This window comes from Micromys minutus (genome assembly GCF_963924665.1).
Source record: "Micromys minutus genome assembly, chromosome: 24".
Taxonomy (NCBI): Eukaryota; Metazoa; Chordata; class Mammalia; order Rodentia; family Muridae; genus Micromys; species Micromys minutus.
In genome coordinates, this window is record NC_137959.1 from 9,481,567 (window position 1) to 9,497,801 (window position 16,235).

The 16,235-nt window shown below is 53.2% G+C and overlaps 1 protein-coding gene across 1 annotated transcript in view; it reads left to right on the forward strand.

Moving 5' to 3' along the window:
• Positions 1-2,545: 2,545 nt before the first annotated feature.
• Positions 2,546-16,235, forward strand: part of CACNA1A (calcium voltage-gated channel subunit alpha1 A) — a gene marked incomplete at its 3' end in the record, with an annotated part of 212,417 nt that continues 198,727 nt past the window's right edge. Inside the window, exon 1 of the mRNA XM_080936643.1 lies at positions 2,546-2,845. Within this exon, the coding sequence (XP_080792769.1) occupies positions 2,547-2,845 (299 nt within the window). The 5' untranslated portion in view covers position 2,546. The remainder of the gene's footprint in view (positions 2,846-16,235) is intronic.

Here is a 16,235-nt window from a genome sequence, read left to right on the forward strand (position 1 = left end):
TTAATTATGTATATGTGTATGGAGGTCAGAGCACATCTTGTGAGAGTTGGGTTTCTTCCATCCTATGGGTTTTGGGAATCCAATTCATGCGGCAAGCCCTTTTACCCAGTGAGCCATCTTGCTGGTCTTTGAAATCCATTCCTCCCCTTTAAAACTTTATCATTTCATTTGATATGTATGTTTGGTTTGAATGCATTCCTGTGCACCACGTGCCCACCCGGTGCCCATGGAAGCCAGAAGATGGTGTTGGATTGCCTGGAACTGGTGTTATAGTTGGTTGTAAGCCACCATGTGGGTGCTGGGAATCCAACTAAGGTCCTTTGAAAGAGCAGCTTACACCCTGCCTCCTCAGCCACCTTTCTAGCTCCCTAAAACGATTTCTTGGCTCATCTACCTTAGATGATGTTTCCCATCCTATGAACCTGAAGCTACTTCGTGACTAGAACTCCACAAGCTCCTCAGGCAAGGCGATACTGTGGCCCCAAATAGAAAGAACCCAGATGCCCACTAAAAAAGAAAGAAAGAAAGAAAAGAAAAAGAAAGTGGGCAAGCAAATTGTAGAAGGTTCTTCATAGAGTATTATACAGCAAAGAAAATGTATCACCCACAGGTTCTGCAGAATGACACTGTTATGGGATCAAAAGAAGCAAAACATAACTCCTGCAGAGGAAGGCATGCCAAGGTCATAAATAAAGCTAAAAGAATTAGCGGAATGCTCAAGCAGAAGTAATACTGGCGCTGCCCCCTGTGTAGGCCTGTGGGCTGGTTTCTGGGGAGCTGGCTTCTAGGAGGGTTCATTCACAGCAATTCCTCAACTTGTTCATTTGATTTATATAGTTATCTCTGTGTTTATGGAGTTTCCAAATAGAGGAAGAAAAAAAAAGTGCCTAGTAGGGCAGGGGCCAAGCCGACCTAGGCCAGCAGACCCCCCTGGCGGTCTGCTCCTGAAAGCTCACGGGTGCTGCCACCAGGATCTCCTGAACATTAGCTTGAATTGGCTCCCTGGGACCAACAGCCTTCCTAGAAGTGCCCCAAACCGTCCTTTTAGCTCGGGAAAAACTGTCTTCTGCTCAACAGACCCACATTTGTTCAGCGATGGCCACCCGCACCAAATCTCCAGACCAAACCCTCTGGTCTTTTAAGTTTCTTCCCTCCTGCTGGGCACGCCTCGTTCTAGGCAGCGACGTGGACTTCGGGTGGTAGGCAAGGTCTCCTGTGCGGGAGGACTCTGTCCCGACTTCCCCCTGCGCGCTTGGCCGCGCCTGCTCCCGCGCCGGTGATTGGTTGCACGTGTCGCCGGGTGGGTCTTGCTCTAGGGCGCAGGGCCGCGATCTAGCCCCGGTTCCCGGCCGGGCAGCTCCCTCCTCGCACCCCGCACCTCTTCTTTCAGCGGAGCTGGGGGAAGGGAGGGAGGCGCCCGGGGGTGGGATGCTGCCAGGCTCTGCCGCAGCCCGAGCCGCTGCCGAGCGGCGCGCACCGCCCTCCCTCGCTGGTTCGCTCGCTCTCTCGCCTCCTTCCCCCCGTGGGGAATTTTCAAGACTGCGCTGCTGCAATTTCCCCCCGGCCGAGGCTGCGCCGCGCCTGGCTGCGCGCACACACGCTTCCGCGCGCAGAGGAGCCGGCGACTGCTGAATCAGGAGGAAAACAGATCGGCTTTTTTCAAAGCCGGGGACCAGCGGCTCCCTGACGCCTCCGAGTCCCGCCGCGCCCCTGCGCCCCGCTCCTCCGCCCCCCGCTCTCCAGTCGGGTTGGATTTGGGGGAGGGGCTGCAGCGTTTTCAGGAATTTTCTATTCTTTCCAGGTCTAGAAAAGTCAGCAAACAGACGGACAAATCCTTCGTTGCCACCCTCCTCCTATAGCAAAGACCTGGTTTGGGGTTTTTGTTAATTTTTTTTCTTGTTTTTATTTTATTATTATTATTTTTTTTACTAATGGGCCGAGTCCACGCCTTTAGCAAGATGCCAAGCTGACCAGGACCTCGGAGGAATTTGAAGCTAGTCGCTGCGTCCCAGGGAGGGGGGACGTCCTTCGTTTAGACTTCGCGTTTTAAAGGGGGTGTGCATTGGAGCGTTGCTTTTTAAAAAACTGATCTTTTTACACTATTTTTTTAACTGATTTTTTTTTAACTGAAAAATATTTTTTTCTTCTTCTTCTCCGGAGTGGGTGGCCGGGGATCGCCTGGATCGCGTCCCCGGTTATTTTTGCCGCGCCCCTCCCCCGCGCCCCGCCCCCGCGCCCTCCCCCGCACCCCTCCTCCCGCCCGGGGTCACCGCCTCTGCCGGCATGTCCCGAGCCGCGCTCCCCGGCTCGGCCGGGCCGTCCCGCTCGTGAGCCCCCCGAGCCGAGGCCGGGCGCCGCCGCCCGATGGGCTGGGCCGTGGAGCGTCTCCGCAGTCGCAGGTGCAGCCGCCGTCCCCACAGCCCGGCCAGCCTGAGCAGCGGCGGCGGTGGTGGTGGTGGTGGTGGTGGCGGTGGCCGTGGCTTCCGCAGCGCTCGCCGCAGCAACAGCAGCCGCCGCGTAACCCGAGGCCCTTTGCTCTTTGCAGAATGGCCCGCTTTGGAGACGAGATGCCGGGCCGCTACGGCGCAGGCGGAGGAGGCTCAGGGCCGGCCGCCGGGGTGGTCGTGGGCGCCGCGGGCGGCCGAGGAGCCGGGGGCAGCCGGCAGGGCGGGCAGCCCGGAGCGCAGAGGATGTACAAGCAGTCGATGGCGCAGAGAGCGCGGACCATGGCCCTCTACAACCCCATCCCTGTCCGCCAGAACTGCCTCACGGTCAACCGCTCCCTGTTCCTCTTCAGTGAAGACAACGTGGTGAGAAAATACGCCAAAAAGATCACGGAATGGCCATATCCTTTTGCCCCAGCCCGGGCGGCTGCGCCTCCCCTCCTCCTCCTCCTCTTCCTCCTCCTCTTCTTCTTCTTCCTCCTCCTTCTCCCTCTGCGGGGCTGGGAGAGAGACCTGGGGGCTGATGGGAGCTGGGGGGCTTCTCGGCGGCTAGGGGCGAGAGATGGGGACTCCGTAGCGGAGGGAGGCAGCCTCCAGGCCTGCTGGGCTGCAGCTGCAGGGTGAGCCTGCGAGTAGTTAGGAGTCTTGGGACTCGGGGAGTGAGTGGTTCCTTGTGAGGACCGAAGGTCTGGATCCTGGGTCGCGCGGGGACACTGATGGGGGCTCTTCTGATGGGGTCTGACTTCCGATGGAGCCCTAGCTGGGCCTGTGCCTGGACGATTTGGCTTACAGGGTAGGAGAGCCCATACATGTCCCCCTCAAATCCTTCAGAATAGTACCCCGATCGTTCAACCATGGCCTTCTACCCAAGGTGGGATCCTCAGGCCTAGGGTATGGGATACCATGTGGCCTGGCAGTGGAGAAGCCATCCCTCAGCTAGTGGCTCTGGGTGGGCCACCAGCTGCATCTGAGGACCATCTTTTTTAGTGGTTTGAGGGACATTTCTTCAGAACCCCTGTGTTCAACTTCCATTCCCTCCTGTCACAGATCAAAACCCCTTCAGCATTATCTTTTGGGGTGGAAAGAAACATAATGCCATCTACCTGGTGAGGCCCATGGCCCGGGAAGGCTTGAGGTGGGTTGTTTCAGTCTGAGGAAAGGCTGAAGGAAGGAAAAGAAGTGGGGACCCTTTGAAGGGCTTCTTGTGGACTTGGGTTTAGCTTCTCATACCCTGGGGAGCTGGAAAGGAACACAGCTTCCATATGGACATCTTGGGCAGGTAGGCAATCTCCCTGCCATGACAGGCCTAGAGGAAAATGGCAAAGAGCCGTCTTTTTCCTCTGCTGAGACTGATTGCACACACAGTGCCCCTGATTCCATGAAGTCCTCATTTGCTTCCCATAAACCTGGAAGAGGACTTGCTTAGCATCTGGGGAGATGCAGGCAGGCGCGGGTGGGTAGAGTCGAGGTTTCTCTGCCATCTAAGCATGACCCAGATTCCTGGTGTGGGGGGGGGGACACACCCTGCTCCCCAGGCTGGCTGGCCACCCTGCCATGCCCAAATGTGCCTCTTGGCTTTTTAGGCTCCAGTCTGTTGAGGGCCAAGATTATCTGAGCTGGTCAGGTCTTGAGAGATTGCAAGGGGTCTGTAGCTCTCCTGTAATGGGTGGGGCCACTCCATTTCAGGCAGAGCTGGGCTCTTGGAGCTCCAGCTCAGAGCAGGGATAGGTGCATTCACTTCTGGGGGCTCCAGATGGTCGGTTCCTGGGGCTGTGAAATTATATCAAGAGAGCAGGAGGTTTTTGGAGTACATGGTTTACTTGGAAGCTGGTGAAAATTAAGATTTATGTAGTAGAAGGCCTTTTTTTTTTTTGAGGAATATCTCCTTAACCACAGTGTTATTGGTGTTTCAGAGAAAGGTGCCAGAAGTTTGCCCCTGAATTCCTCCTTGCAAAGGTTGGTCCTGAAGGCTGGCCATGTGCCCTCCCAAACATTCCAGCCCTGTGCCATGCTCAGAGGACATGTGACTTTAGTACAGATACTGGAAAGAGTAGTTGGGTTTGGAGGATGTCACGGGCTCAGAACACAACTTCAGATGGCTCGAGGGGTTGCCGTCTTGGGGAAGCAGTCACTGGACGGATGGGGTTTCTTGTTGAGGTGGCTTTCCCTGTTTTTGTAGCCTTAAGAGAGGAAGCAGAAGAGTTGGGGAGCCCCTCAGTTGTCCTCAGCTCACCCCTGTTCATCCCGGATGCTGCAGTTCAGTGAGTTATAGGTGATGGTAACTCACAAGAGGCATATTTGGGCTGAGCCCTGGGCACCATGAGAGCACCCCAATCTAGTTTCTTAGCTAGTTAAGGCATCACTTGCACTGGGTAGCTTTGGAATGAGTATGTTCAGTTTCCCGCCCTCTCTGCAGAGCCTCTGTTCCCTTTTTGTCCTGAAGAATCAAACACTGTTATACAGCCCCACTCCAGAAGGGAGCGCTTCCCATCCCAGACCCAGCGGTCTCCAAGCCAGGTCATCATGCAGGGAGCTGGGAGGGCTGGGGAGGGAGGAACGGAAGACCTGAGGCTGTTGCATCAAGAAATTCAGGCCAGTGGGAGGAGAGAAGGTAGATTTGCCTGGGAGTCAAGACACCACCACACAGAACACAGACTTTAAATAAGAAAAAAAAAATCCAAATGCTATTGGCACTGAAAACAATAAGTAACTTTTTTGGGGAGGGGTGAAGACAGGGTGTCATGTAGCCCAGGCTGGCCTCAGACTCTCTTTGTGGCAGGGTAGAATGTGAGTCACGACACCAGCTTTACTCTGTGCTGGGGCTGGAACCAGGGTCTCCCGCGTGCTCGGCAAGCACTTTAGCAGCTGAAATACATTCAGAAAGTTTTAGAATAAGGTCTAAGATGTGTACGGGCAAGCATAAGAGTTGAGTCTGGCACCACTGATGAATGTGCAGCCTTCAGGCCAAAGGACCTCTGAATTCCCTTCCTCCTGGTCACACCCGAACCAGATCGTCTGACCTTCTAACCTCCTTTTAAGCCTCATGTAAACGGGACTGGAGCAGTGTTCTTTTGTACCTAACCGCTCCATGGGTACCTTTAAGATGTTTTCTCATGCTGTAAGTGCATCTAGAATGTTACTGTGTGGTGGCCTCTCGGATGTTTATCATGGGCCTTTAGGGGTGTTCTCTTCTATGCTTTCTGTTGTTTCCCCAGAGCTGGTCTTGGAGTGGCCTGACCCCACCAGTTTCTAATGTGTGAAGCAGGGCATGCTTTTAGAGATCAGTCTACCGAGGGTCATGGGGCCATATGAAACGTGGCTGTGGAGGGGGAGGAGTTACAGGGCTGTGGAGTTGACTGTGGCCTGGGAACCTTCCTTCCACCTGAATGTTCCAGTGCGCACGGCTGCTAAGGGTGGAACTTGCTTTCTCTCCACTTTGGAGCAGTTGGCCACCGCGGTTTCATCCTCACTGTCTCCCAGTAGGTCAGCCTCGAGAAGAGGTGTCCTTGCATCCGGGTAAGAAACTCCGGGTACGGTCTATACCCCCTGCTCCTCTCTCAGCAAGCTGCCCTGAGTGGCGTACACCTTCTCTCGTGGTTCATTCACCAGAAGACTGACTAGAAGGCAGAGAAGAGGGGCTGTGATGGCCCCTGCAGAGCTAGGATCTGTTGCCTGCATAAAAGGAACCTCAACTTTCCTAGATCGTCCCCTCGGGATGCCACCTGCTCGTCAAATGTCAGTGCATCTTTCTGTGCTCCTTATGCCCCGGTTTGTGTGCCTCTTCACACATTGGCCAAGTTTGTAGAAACTCAAGAAGGAGGAGCCTGGAGCCCCCATGGCATCTGGGGCCTGTGGACGCTGGCTAATTGGCTCTCCTCCAGAACTGAGAAGTGTAATAGGTCCCCCAAGAGTTATAACAGCACAGGGTCAAACACTTGGCCTGACCTGAAGGAGAGAATGTTCTAGAGAGTTTTACTGAGATGGAGAGGTGTTTTGAGCTATAGAGTTTCTTTCTCTATTATACCCACTTGCTGGGTGTTTCCAGAGAAGCCATCTGGAAAGTAAGAATTATCCTGGTTTTGCCACTGGGAAGTTTATTCCACAGAGGTATGATCCCTCACCTAAAAATCTCTGAGAACCCGAAGGTCTGCCCATCTGGAAGCCCAACTGGCTCAGGGTCTATCTGGTCTTTTGAGGTGCTGGGGTGGGAACCAGCATGTTATGCATGCTGGGCTCCTGAACCCCAAGCCCCAGCTCTTGTACAGCCAACTTGGCAAGCATCAGGGTAGGTTGTGAAGCAGAAAAACCAATGTGTTTAATGAAGGTCTGCTGATGCAGCCCTCCTCATCCCTACCCCTCCACCCCACCCCTACCCCTCCATCACCCCCACCCTTCCATCCTTCCACCCCACCCCTCCACCCCATCCCTATTCCTCAATCCCCAACCCCTACCCCTCCACCCCACCCCTACCCCTCCATCACCCCCACCCTTCTGTCCCTCCACCCCACCCCTCCACCCCATCCCTATTCCTCAATCCCCAACCCCTACCCCTCCACCCCACCCCTACCCCTCCATCACCCCCACCCTTCTGTCCCTCCACCCCACCCCTCCACCTCATCCCTATCCCTCAATCCCCCACTCCTACCCCTCCACCCCACCCCTACCCCTCCATCACTCCCACTCTTCCACCCCTCACCCCTACCCCTCCACTCCACCCCTACCCCTCCATCACCCCCACTTTTCCACCCCTCACCCCTACCCCTCCACCCCACCCCTACCCCTCCATCACCCCCACTCTTCCACCCCTCACTCCTACCCCTCCACACCACCCCTACCCCTCCAGCCCACCCCACCCCTCCACCCCTACCCCTACCCCTCCACCCCACTCCTACTCCTCCACCCCATCCCACCCCTCCACCCCTCACCCCTACCCCTCCATCACCCCCACTTTTCCACCCCTCACCCCTACCCCTCCACCCCACCCCTACCCCTCCATTACCCCCACTCTTCCACCCCTCACCCCTACCCCTCCACTCCACCCCTACCCCTCCATCACCCCCACTTTTCCACCCCTCACCCCTACCCCTCCACCCCACCCCTACCCCTCCATCACCCCCACTCTTCCACCCCTCACTCCTACCCCTCCACACCACCCCTACCCCTCCAGCCCACCCCACCCCTCCACCCCTCACCCCTACCCCTCCATCACCCCCACCCCTCCACCCCTACCCCTACCCCTCCACCCCACTCCTACTCCTCCACCCCACCCCTACTCCTCCACCCCACCCCACCCCTCCACCCCTCACCCCTACCCCTCCATCACCCCCACTCTTCCACCCCTCACCCCTACCCCTCCACCCCACCCCTACCCCTCCATCACCCCACTCTTCCACCCCTCACCCCTACCCCTCCACCCCACCCCTACCCCTCCATCACCCCTACCCCTCCATTCCTCTCCCTGCTAGGAATCTTGCAGAGACAAAGGGTCCTGATTTAACTGTGGTGTCAGTTTAGGGTTTTCTGGCTGAGCAGGAGGCTGGAGAAAGGGCGTACAGACAATGGGTTCCGTAATCGGGAATTTGAATTGCGGTTCTACCTTGGTCCAGCAGTGTATGGTCTGTTGACAGCTTGTCATGCTGGGTAACTAAACAAACAGTAGTGCTGGGTGGTGTGTGCCAGTGATGTCAAGGGTGATGGCTGACACGGGCTCATTCAGGGCCTGCAGGGCTGATTCAGTGATCTCCGTTTATCTGGTATCGGTAATTCGTTAAGATATGCTTCCATTGTAAGCTATCTGTCTGGTAGCGATTCTGGGTCTTATGTTTGTAGGTTTCTTTCATTAAAATGATGGTTCTGTTCTGTCGTTGGCCTTGGGATGTGGCTCAAGATTCTGCCTTTCCACTTGGCACTCTTTCCCCTCCTCCCTTCTGTTCTTAGAGACAGGTCTCACTGTGTAGCTCAGGTTGGTTTTGAACTCATGGCCCTGCGGCCTCTGTCTTCAGAGTGTTGGGATTGCGTCCAGTGTGCTCCTAGAGGACCCTCTGCTGCCTTCTCAGGGTTCTGCTTGGGGTCTCCAGGTCATCCTAGCACATCCTGTGGTCTGTTCCCTTCCGATTGGAAAGCAGGTTTACTGAGGTGCGATCTCTTTGTAACAGGCTTTGTCTTCTGTGTGTATTGTTTGGTGAGTTTTGACAGCTGCGTAGGCTACGGAACCACTGTCCCATTTGACATACAGAACAGCTCCATCTCCCCAAAATATTCCCTGTTCCTCTTCTGAGTCAGCATCTCACATCTCCAGTCCCTTGTGACCTGTGACCTCATCTCCTTTTCTAGAGTTCTTTTTTCTTTTTCTAGAAGGTTCTAGAAATAGAATCATGCACTAGCTTTTCTTTTCTTTTTTCCTTCAGTGCTACGGATGGAATCCCTGAACCTCCTGCACAGTAGGCAAGAGCTCCACCATTGAGCTACAACCCTAGTTCTTGATTTTTTGAGGCGAAGTCTCTTGATCTGCCTGCCTTCTTGATCTCTTGCACTTCAGTCCTGGGAGACAGGCGGCACAGAGTTCAGAGGCTGGCTTCACTCTGGTCATTAGCTTATACCGAACCCCACCCACTGGATTCCCATCTCATTAGGTAAACTGCTCACTGTGTAGCCCAGGTTAGACTCAAATGCAGAGATCCACCTACCTATGCCTCCCGAGTGCTGGGATTAAAGGTGTGTGCCACCCCACCCTTTAAGATTCTCCCTTTAAGTAGTACTCAGTGGATGGCTACAGTTTGTCCCCTGGGTCCCAGCTAAAGAACATTTTGGATTTCTCCAGTGTGGGTGATTATGAATAGAGCAGCCGGCAATGGCGGTGTCCAGGTTTTATTGGGAACACTGTGGAGATATATTTCATTTCTCTTTGGTAAAGGCCCAGGGTTGGAGTGGGTGGGTCTCCTGATAGGAGCGGACTTAATTTTGCAAGAGACGAGATGTCCAAACTGTCCTCCAGAGTGGCCCCAGGGAACCGCCCACTGTCCGTTATCCCTCAGACCCCAGATCCTGAGCTCCATACCAAGGGTAGAAACCAGACACTGAGCTTTGTAAGGAGGGACAGTGGTTCAGCGCCATAGCTGGGCACGACTAAGGATATACTCAGAAGCTCTGTGCTCGCACTAGACGGGGGTCCTTGTTTCTGCAGTAGCAAACAGTTGGGCTCCGTCACCCCATCATCTTCATTACAACAGATCTGAACGTTTGTTGAGTGAGTGCAGGAAGGGTCTGGCTGCGCCCACAGGCTCTCTGCTGCAACATCTGATTGGGCCTTATGCTGATATTTTCACGATCCAGGTTTTCAGAGCAGAGCTGGGGGCTGTGAGCGAGGCTGTTAGAGCAGGGAAGGTCTCCTGAGTGATGCTTGAAATGAGGGCCTTTGGAGATGGAAGGTGTATACCCTTGCTGTTGCTCATAGAAGGGATGTGTGTGGACTTCCTCTTCTGTGAAGTCACCGCTAGGGGGGCTTACATGGCCCCACTCATGCATTTCCAAGATTGAGCAAGGGGCCATGAGTCCTGAAGAGGACAGAGGGGAGAAGAAACCCTTCAGGAGCTGGGGACGTGGCTCAGCTGATGCTTACCCAGCACGCACAAAGCCCTGGGCTCCATCCCCAGCATTGTAGAAACTAGGCACTGGGGCGCACCTGTGATCCCAGCATCCAGGAGGTGGAGGCAGGAGGATCAGAATTACAAAGTCATCCTGGGCTACATAGCTAGTCTGGACTACATGAGGCCCTGCCTCAGACAAACAGAAACCTCAAGAGAACAAGACAATAACCAGAAAATTCCTTGGCATATAAGTAGACCATCCGAGTGTTAGATTCCTTGGAGCCACTGCATTTCTGGTGTTGAGGCCTCGGTTTCCACACACATTAGGTTGTGAGGAAGCCGCATCTGCTAGCATCTTCTGAGGCTCTTGGGGCAGGGGGTAGGGGGTGCTGCCGAAGAAATGGTTGGCATGGCCATTCCATTCTGTCTTCAGTAAGTAGTTTTGGGGTGTGTGTGTGTGTGTGTGTGTGTGTGTGTGTGTGTGTGTGTGTACAGGATTTCATGTAGCTGAGGCTGGCCTTTAAACTCTTTATTCTCCTGCCTCTGCCTCCCAAATGCTGAGATATTAATCTTGGGCTTCATGTAGGTTTCCTGGTGTTGTGTTCCCAAGATGAGCCTGTGTGAATTTGTCAGGCAGAGCATTACTGTTTCTAACATATCCCTCAAACATCGGGCATCCTTGATTCTTTCTGGAAACTTTCAGGGAAAGGGGAAAAAAAACCCAAAACAAAACAAAACAACAACAACAAAAAAAAATCCCCTCACCTCCGTTTGGCCCACTTTTCGATTCCCTTTGGTCTAAGATAAAATTACTTCCCTTCCACTTCTCAGTCCCTCCCTCTGCTCAGTCCCTCCCTCAGGGGTAACAGGGTGAGGGTTTGAACTGTGTAATTAGCTTCCTGGAGCCTCCCTCCCACCCCTTGTTCTGTCCTTCAGAGCTGGTCAGGAGACCAGCTCAGAATGAGTCCAAAGGCTCCAGCAGTTTCTGTGGCTATCCCTGGGTGCTCACTGTAGACCCACCAGAAGAACACTGCTCAGATCTCGGCTTAGAATTTGGAAGTTTTCCTGGTGTGGGAGCCCTGCCTATCAGGAGAATCATGGGTTCGAGGGCAGGCAGTCTCAGCCTTGTATCAGAAACCCAAACAAAACAGAGTATGTGGAGTGTGCCTCCCCAAACTCCCAACTTTGTCTCCCCTGGTTATCTAAGAGGCTGAAAAACTCAAAGAATATTTTTGGGGGTTGGACAAGGCAGCAGACTATGCCCCTCAGTTATCTGCCCTGGGTTTTTGAGGTGCCCATCAGTTCTGGACAAATGAGGATGTTGGTCTCTACAAATGCATTTCTGTGATTTTAGGGTGCTGGCGATTAAACCCAGGGCCTCACATCCTTTGACGTGTGTGAGTGTGAGTGTGTGTGTGTGTGTGTGTGTGTGTGTGTGTGTTTGCATGTATTCATATGTATGCATGGATGAAGCAGCTGTAGACATTTTGTGGCTTGGAACTTTCTGAGTAGGACAGGCTGCGTGTCCAGTGGGCCCTGGGATCTTTCTGTTTCTACCTCCCCAGTGCTGGAGTGACCAGCACATGCAACCATGCTTGGCATGAACTGAGCTAACATCTTCATGCTAGCAAGGTAGACACTTGGCTGACTGAGCTACTCTCTGACCCTGCTCCCTGCCCCAGGCAGCACTTGGAACACATGCTTGCCACACGCTCTCCCACTGAGCGGCACCCTTTACCCTCTTTTTTTTATTGTGAGAGAGGGTCTCACAGTGAGCCAGGCCCCATACTTGTGATCTTCCTACCCAGCTTCTGAGTGCCACTAGCTCTCAAAGGGGCTTGATGGTTGGGTCAGAGATGCTGCTCTCACTGCTGACCCCTGGCTGACCCCTGGCTGACCCCTGGCTGACCCCTGGGATGACCTGGTCTCACTTAGTCAGCCTGCTGAGAAATACCACTCACATCGCTGGGTGGGTTTTCCACTTTGGGCCTGTCCATTTTATATGAATGACTATCACATGGACATAAAAACTTTCATCTAAGTTTCCGGAAGTGGCCCAGTGATAGATCACTTGCTCTGTGCGTGAGGTCCTGGCTTTCGTCCTCAGCACCTCCCCGAACTCCTAAATCAAGGGAACGGGAACAATGTTGAGCTGAGCCTGGTCCGTGAGATTGAGCAGATTCTGGCCAGTCAAGCCGTGTGAGTCCTTCACCTGTACACTTTCCTGTCCTTGACGTCCCAGGCATGGGCAGGGCTATGAGGTTCCCATTTGCTGCTCTGAAGCCTCATCGAGAGAAGACTGGATGGGGGAAGGGGAGCTGAAAGGGAAGGTCAGAGCTGAAGCAGATAGAGATGGGCAGAAGGCAACCCAGCTGCAGACACTTTACCCTCACACCTGCTGCCACCGGCTTCTTGTTTGCTCAGTGAGGGCTTGGCTCCTTTGTCCAAGGAGCCACAGGAGGGACCTAAAATACTACGCAGGTGGCTTGGACAATCCCATTGTAAGAAGATCCGGACTCCACGATCTGAAGGTAGGTTTAATACTAATTATTTGTAATCACCTGGGGGCCTGGGTGCATGTTATTACAGCTCCTGATATTACTGTGTTACCCATTTTGTTTGGGGGTGATGGGGATGGATCCCAGGGCCTTGTGTCAGTGAGCCGCACTCCTGAAGTGTAATGACTTCTCTTCGTGGTCCATTCTGTGCCCTAGGCTCTCAAAGGTAGTCAGTCAGTCTTCTGAATTGAACTACAAGCTGCCATGTGCAAGTCGGGAACTGAACTTGGGTTTTCTGTAGCCGGTGCACCACTGTCTCCCCAGCGCCTGTGCTCTGTTTCTAAGCTCCGTTTCTGGTTGTGTGTCGCAGTGGACTCTGTTTCTCTGCTCTCCTACATCCTGGGCTGGTTCAACAGTTCATCTGTCCATGGTGATGTACATTCTGGACACTTCCAGTCTGGTGTGGAGCTATCTTTTGCCTTTTGGAGCACTGCTAACGTGATCAGTGGGTGATTTCTAAGTCAAGGAATGAATGAATTCAGGGTGTTCTTTGAGTCTATGCATGGGCATCAAGTTTCAGCTAGAGTCAGCTGAGAGCTGTCAGTGTTTAAGAGGACACCAGCCACCACACCGGCTAGTCTCTTAGTCCACAAGTGGTTCTTCTGCAAGACTAGAACAGTCCCTTGCCTGCAGGTGTTTGTGGGAACCCGCGGTTTGGGCCTTGGTAATAGTAGCATTGGCTGCTCAGAAGCATAGGGCAGAGTGGAAGGCTTGAGTCTAGCAGTGGCTACGTCCCAGACCCCACCTCTGAGGGCCACTGGCTGTCTGATTTCAGATGAGTCTCCTGTGCCTTGTCTTCTGCTACAACTGAGTGTGCAAACTAGAGTTTCTCCTCAGAAGCTTTGTCCTCAGTGGATTGAGAGGTAACTAACTAGGTAGAGATGGAGGTGTGGCTCAGTTACAGAGCTCTACCCTAGAATCCCCCAGCGAGGAGCTGGGGTGTGGCTCAGAGATAGAGACCCTGCCTAAACTCCTTCAGTGAAAGGCTAAGGGGTGAGACTTGGTGGTAGAGTCCTTGCCTGGGACCCCCAGGTGGGGGGCTAGGGGTGTGGCTTGCTGTGTGGAGTGCTTGCTCTGGGCTCCTCTCATGTGCAGCAAAGACAGAAAAGATGAATAGGACCTGGGGGCCCTGCTTGTGTGAACCGGTTAACGCTGTTGTCAGGGTAATAGGCTTGCAGGTACAGGATGATTCTCCCCTGGTTCCCCGACCTTCTCTGAAGCTTTTCTTGCCTTTCTGATCTCCGCCACGGGCTGATGCAGTGTGATGACCCTCATAGATGTGATTTTGACATCGGGCTCCAAAGCTTTGAGAAACGCATCTGTTTTTTTTCATACATTACCCAGCATGTGATATTCCATTACAACATCACACAATGGCTGAGGGCATCGTGCAGTCTACGTATCAGGCTTTTAATGGCTCTCCTCTCGGATGACTGACTGACTGAGTTAGTTCAGGTGGTGTTCCTACGGTGGCCAGCACTCAGCTAATGGACTCTTCGCGGGGAAGTGGGTGTATGATGGACATATTTGGGCTCCTCTGACCTAACGCTTGGATCAGTATGACACACAGTAGGTCTTCCATGTATGTGTTTCTGTTCCGCTCTGCGCCAAATGCTCCTTCAGCACCTCTTATCTTACTGTTTGGTGTCAATGCTGGGCTCGCTCACTGTCAGTTCAGGATCTAACTGAAGGGAAGGCAGCTTCAGCCTTGTTTTCTTTTCCCCGTGAGCTGGGGAAGAACCCAGCACCTCCTGCACATGCTCTGTGGGTGCTCAGCCACCGAGCTCTGCGCCGGACCTGCTGCCCGTTAATACTAGAATTTTGGTTTGCAAGCCCAGGCCAGATTTCCCACCTCTCGACCATCTGTCTGTATGCTCCTAAGTACTCCCTCCCGTTCTCTGTGACCCAATGCCAGCCTTTCCTCACCCCCAACTGCTCCTCCTTCCTCTCCACATCCTTTCTCTGCAGCCTGCCCTGTCTCTATGAGTGTCTCTCTTCAGGGCATCTGATGCTTCAAAACGGTAAGAACATGCCGTCCTCCTCAAGGGTCTCGCACAGCTCCAAGCTGCTTGGGTACTGAACAGACTGGAAAGAACTGGGAAGGTTCATGGCCTTTGACTACTTTTGCAGGTTTTCTGAGTGTGAAATTTTGACATTTCTATTAGTTTTTAATCTCACTGAGCTATGTCTGTTGTGGATCATGGCTTGGGGAAGAGAAGGTTCTGTGAAGTTTTGGTGGGTTAGTGGGGCCATAGACAGAAAGGACTGTGTCTTGGGTATTTTCTGACCTAGGCAACTTAGAGAAGGAAGTGTTTATTTGGGCCTATGGTTCCAGAGGAATAAGCGTCCACCATGGCAGAAAGACACGGCAGCAAGCATCAGGCATGGCGGCAGAAGCAGGAACCTGAGAAATCACATCTTCAAGTATAAGCTTGAAGAAGAAAACAAACTGAAAGTAGGGATATAGCATAATCTCAAAGGCCACTCCCAGTGGTGTACACTTCTGCAAGTGTACAAGGTACAAGGCTGCAGCACACAGACCTCCCCAGTGTCACCAACTGGGAACCAAGTGTTCCAATACTGGAGCCCATAGGGTCATTCTTATTCGAACTACACAGACAGGAGCATGGATGAATGGATGGATGGATGAGTGGAGGTATGTATGTATGTATTTATGGATGGATGGATGGATGTGTGGATGGATGGATGGATGGATGGATGGACAGATGATGAGTGGGTAGATTGGTGGGTAGATGGTCTGGGGTGGGTGGACGGGTAGAGATGATGATGAAGGAATCAGATTGGAAGATGGAAGATGAGTAGGAAGGTCAATGAGTATCCATTGGATATCAGAGCGTGGTCTAGGCAAGGTCTGCCCTGGTCTCTGGCATGTGCTCTTATACTGACTTGGGAGCATGCCATTCTCTGATTCTGCCCTGTCATGCCTTCTCCGGTAACAGCCCACTCTTATCTGCTGCTCCTGAAATCCAGTAGGCTTGAGCGGATTTGTCACGCTTCTCTAACTAGGCTGCTCTCGAAGATCAGAGAATAGGCACCTGCCTCCATTGCTCTTGGCACCTCCTCGCTACGCCACACACGAGAGTTCAGCTGGCTCAGTGTGGGAAAGGTCAGCAGGGCTGCCGATAGATGCTGTTGAAATCTGGAAACATCTCATCTGTTTCAGCCGTGGGACTGAAAGTGGAATTCTTTGGCTTTGCTCTGTGACTTGGATGGATGGCATGAGGTAGTGAGCCAGTTTGGACCATCTCTCCTCCAGGAGGACTAAGGGATTGCCTATGATGGTTATCACCAATTACAGAGCCACAAGGGTCCTGTGAGGCACTGCGGCCCGGTCCCTATTGGGTCTCTGGTCCCACACTCCCGTTCTGTCCCTTCCGTCCATCCCATAGATCCATCTCACTTGCATGATGATGTTATTCTCCACCTTTATCACTTCTTACAAGTCCTCCATGAGTAGATCCTCTCTAGGTGTTCTACTCCAGAGCCCCAGACTCCACACTTATTGAATAGCTAATGTGCAGCGCCACATGTGAAATCTGTGGACATTCTCCCACGCACAGAGAACTTTCAGGATGTTTTGATGTATCTCGTTCCATACTTTTCTGTGAATACAGACTTGTGAGTGC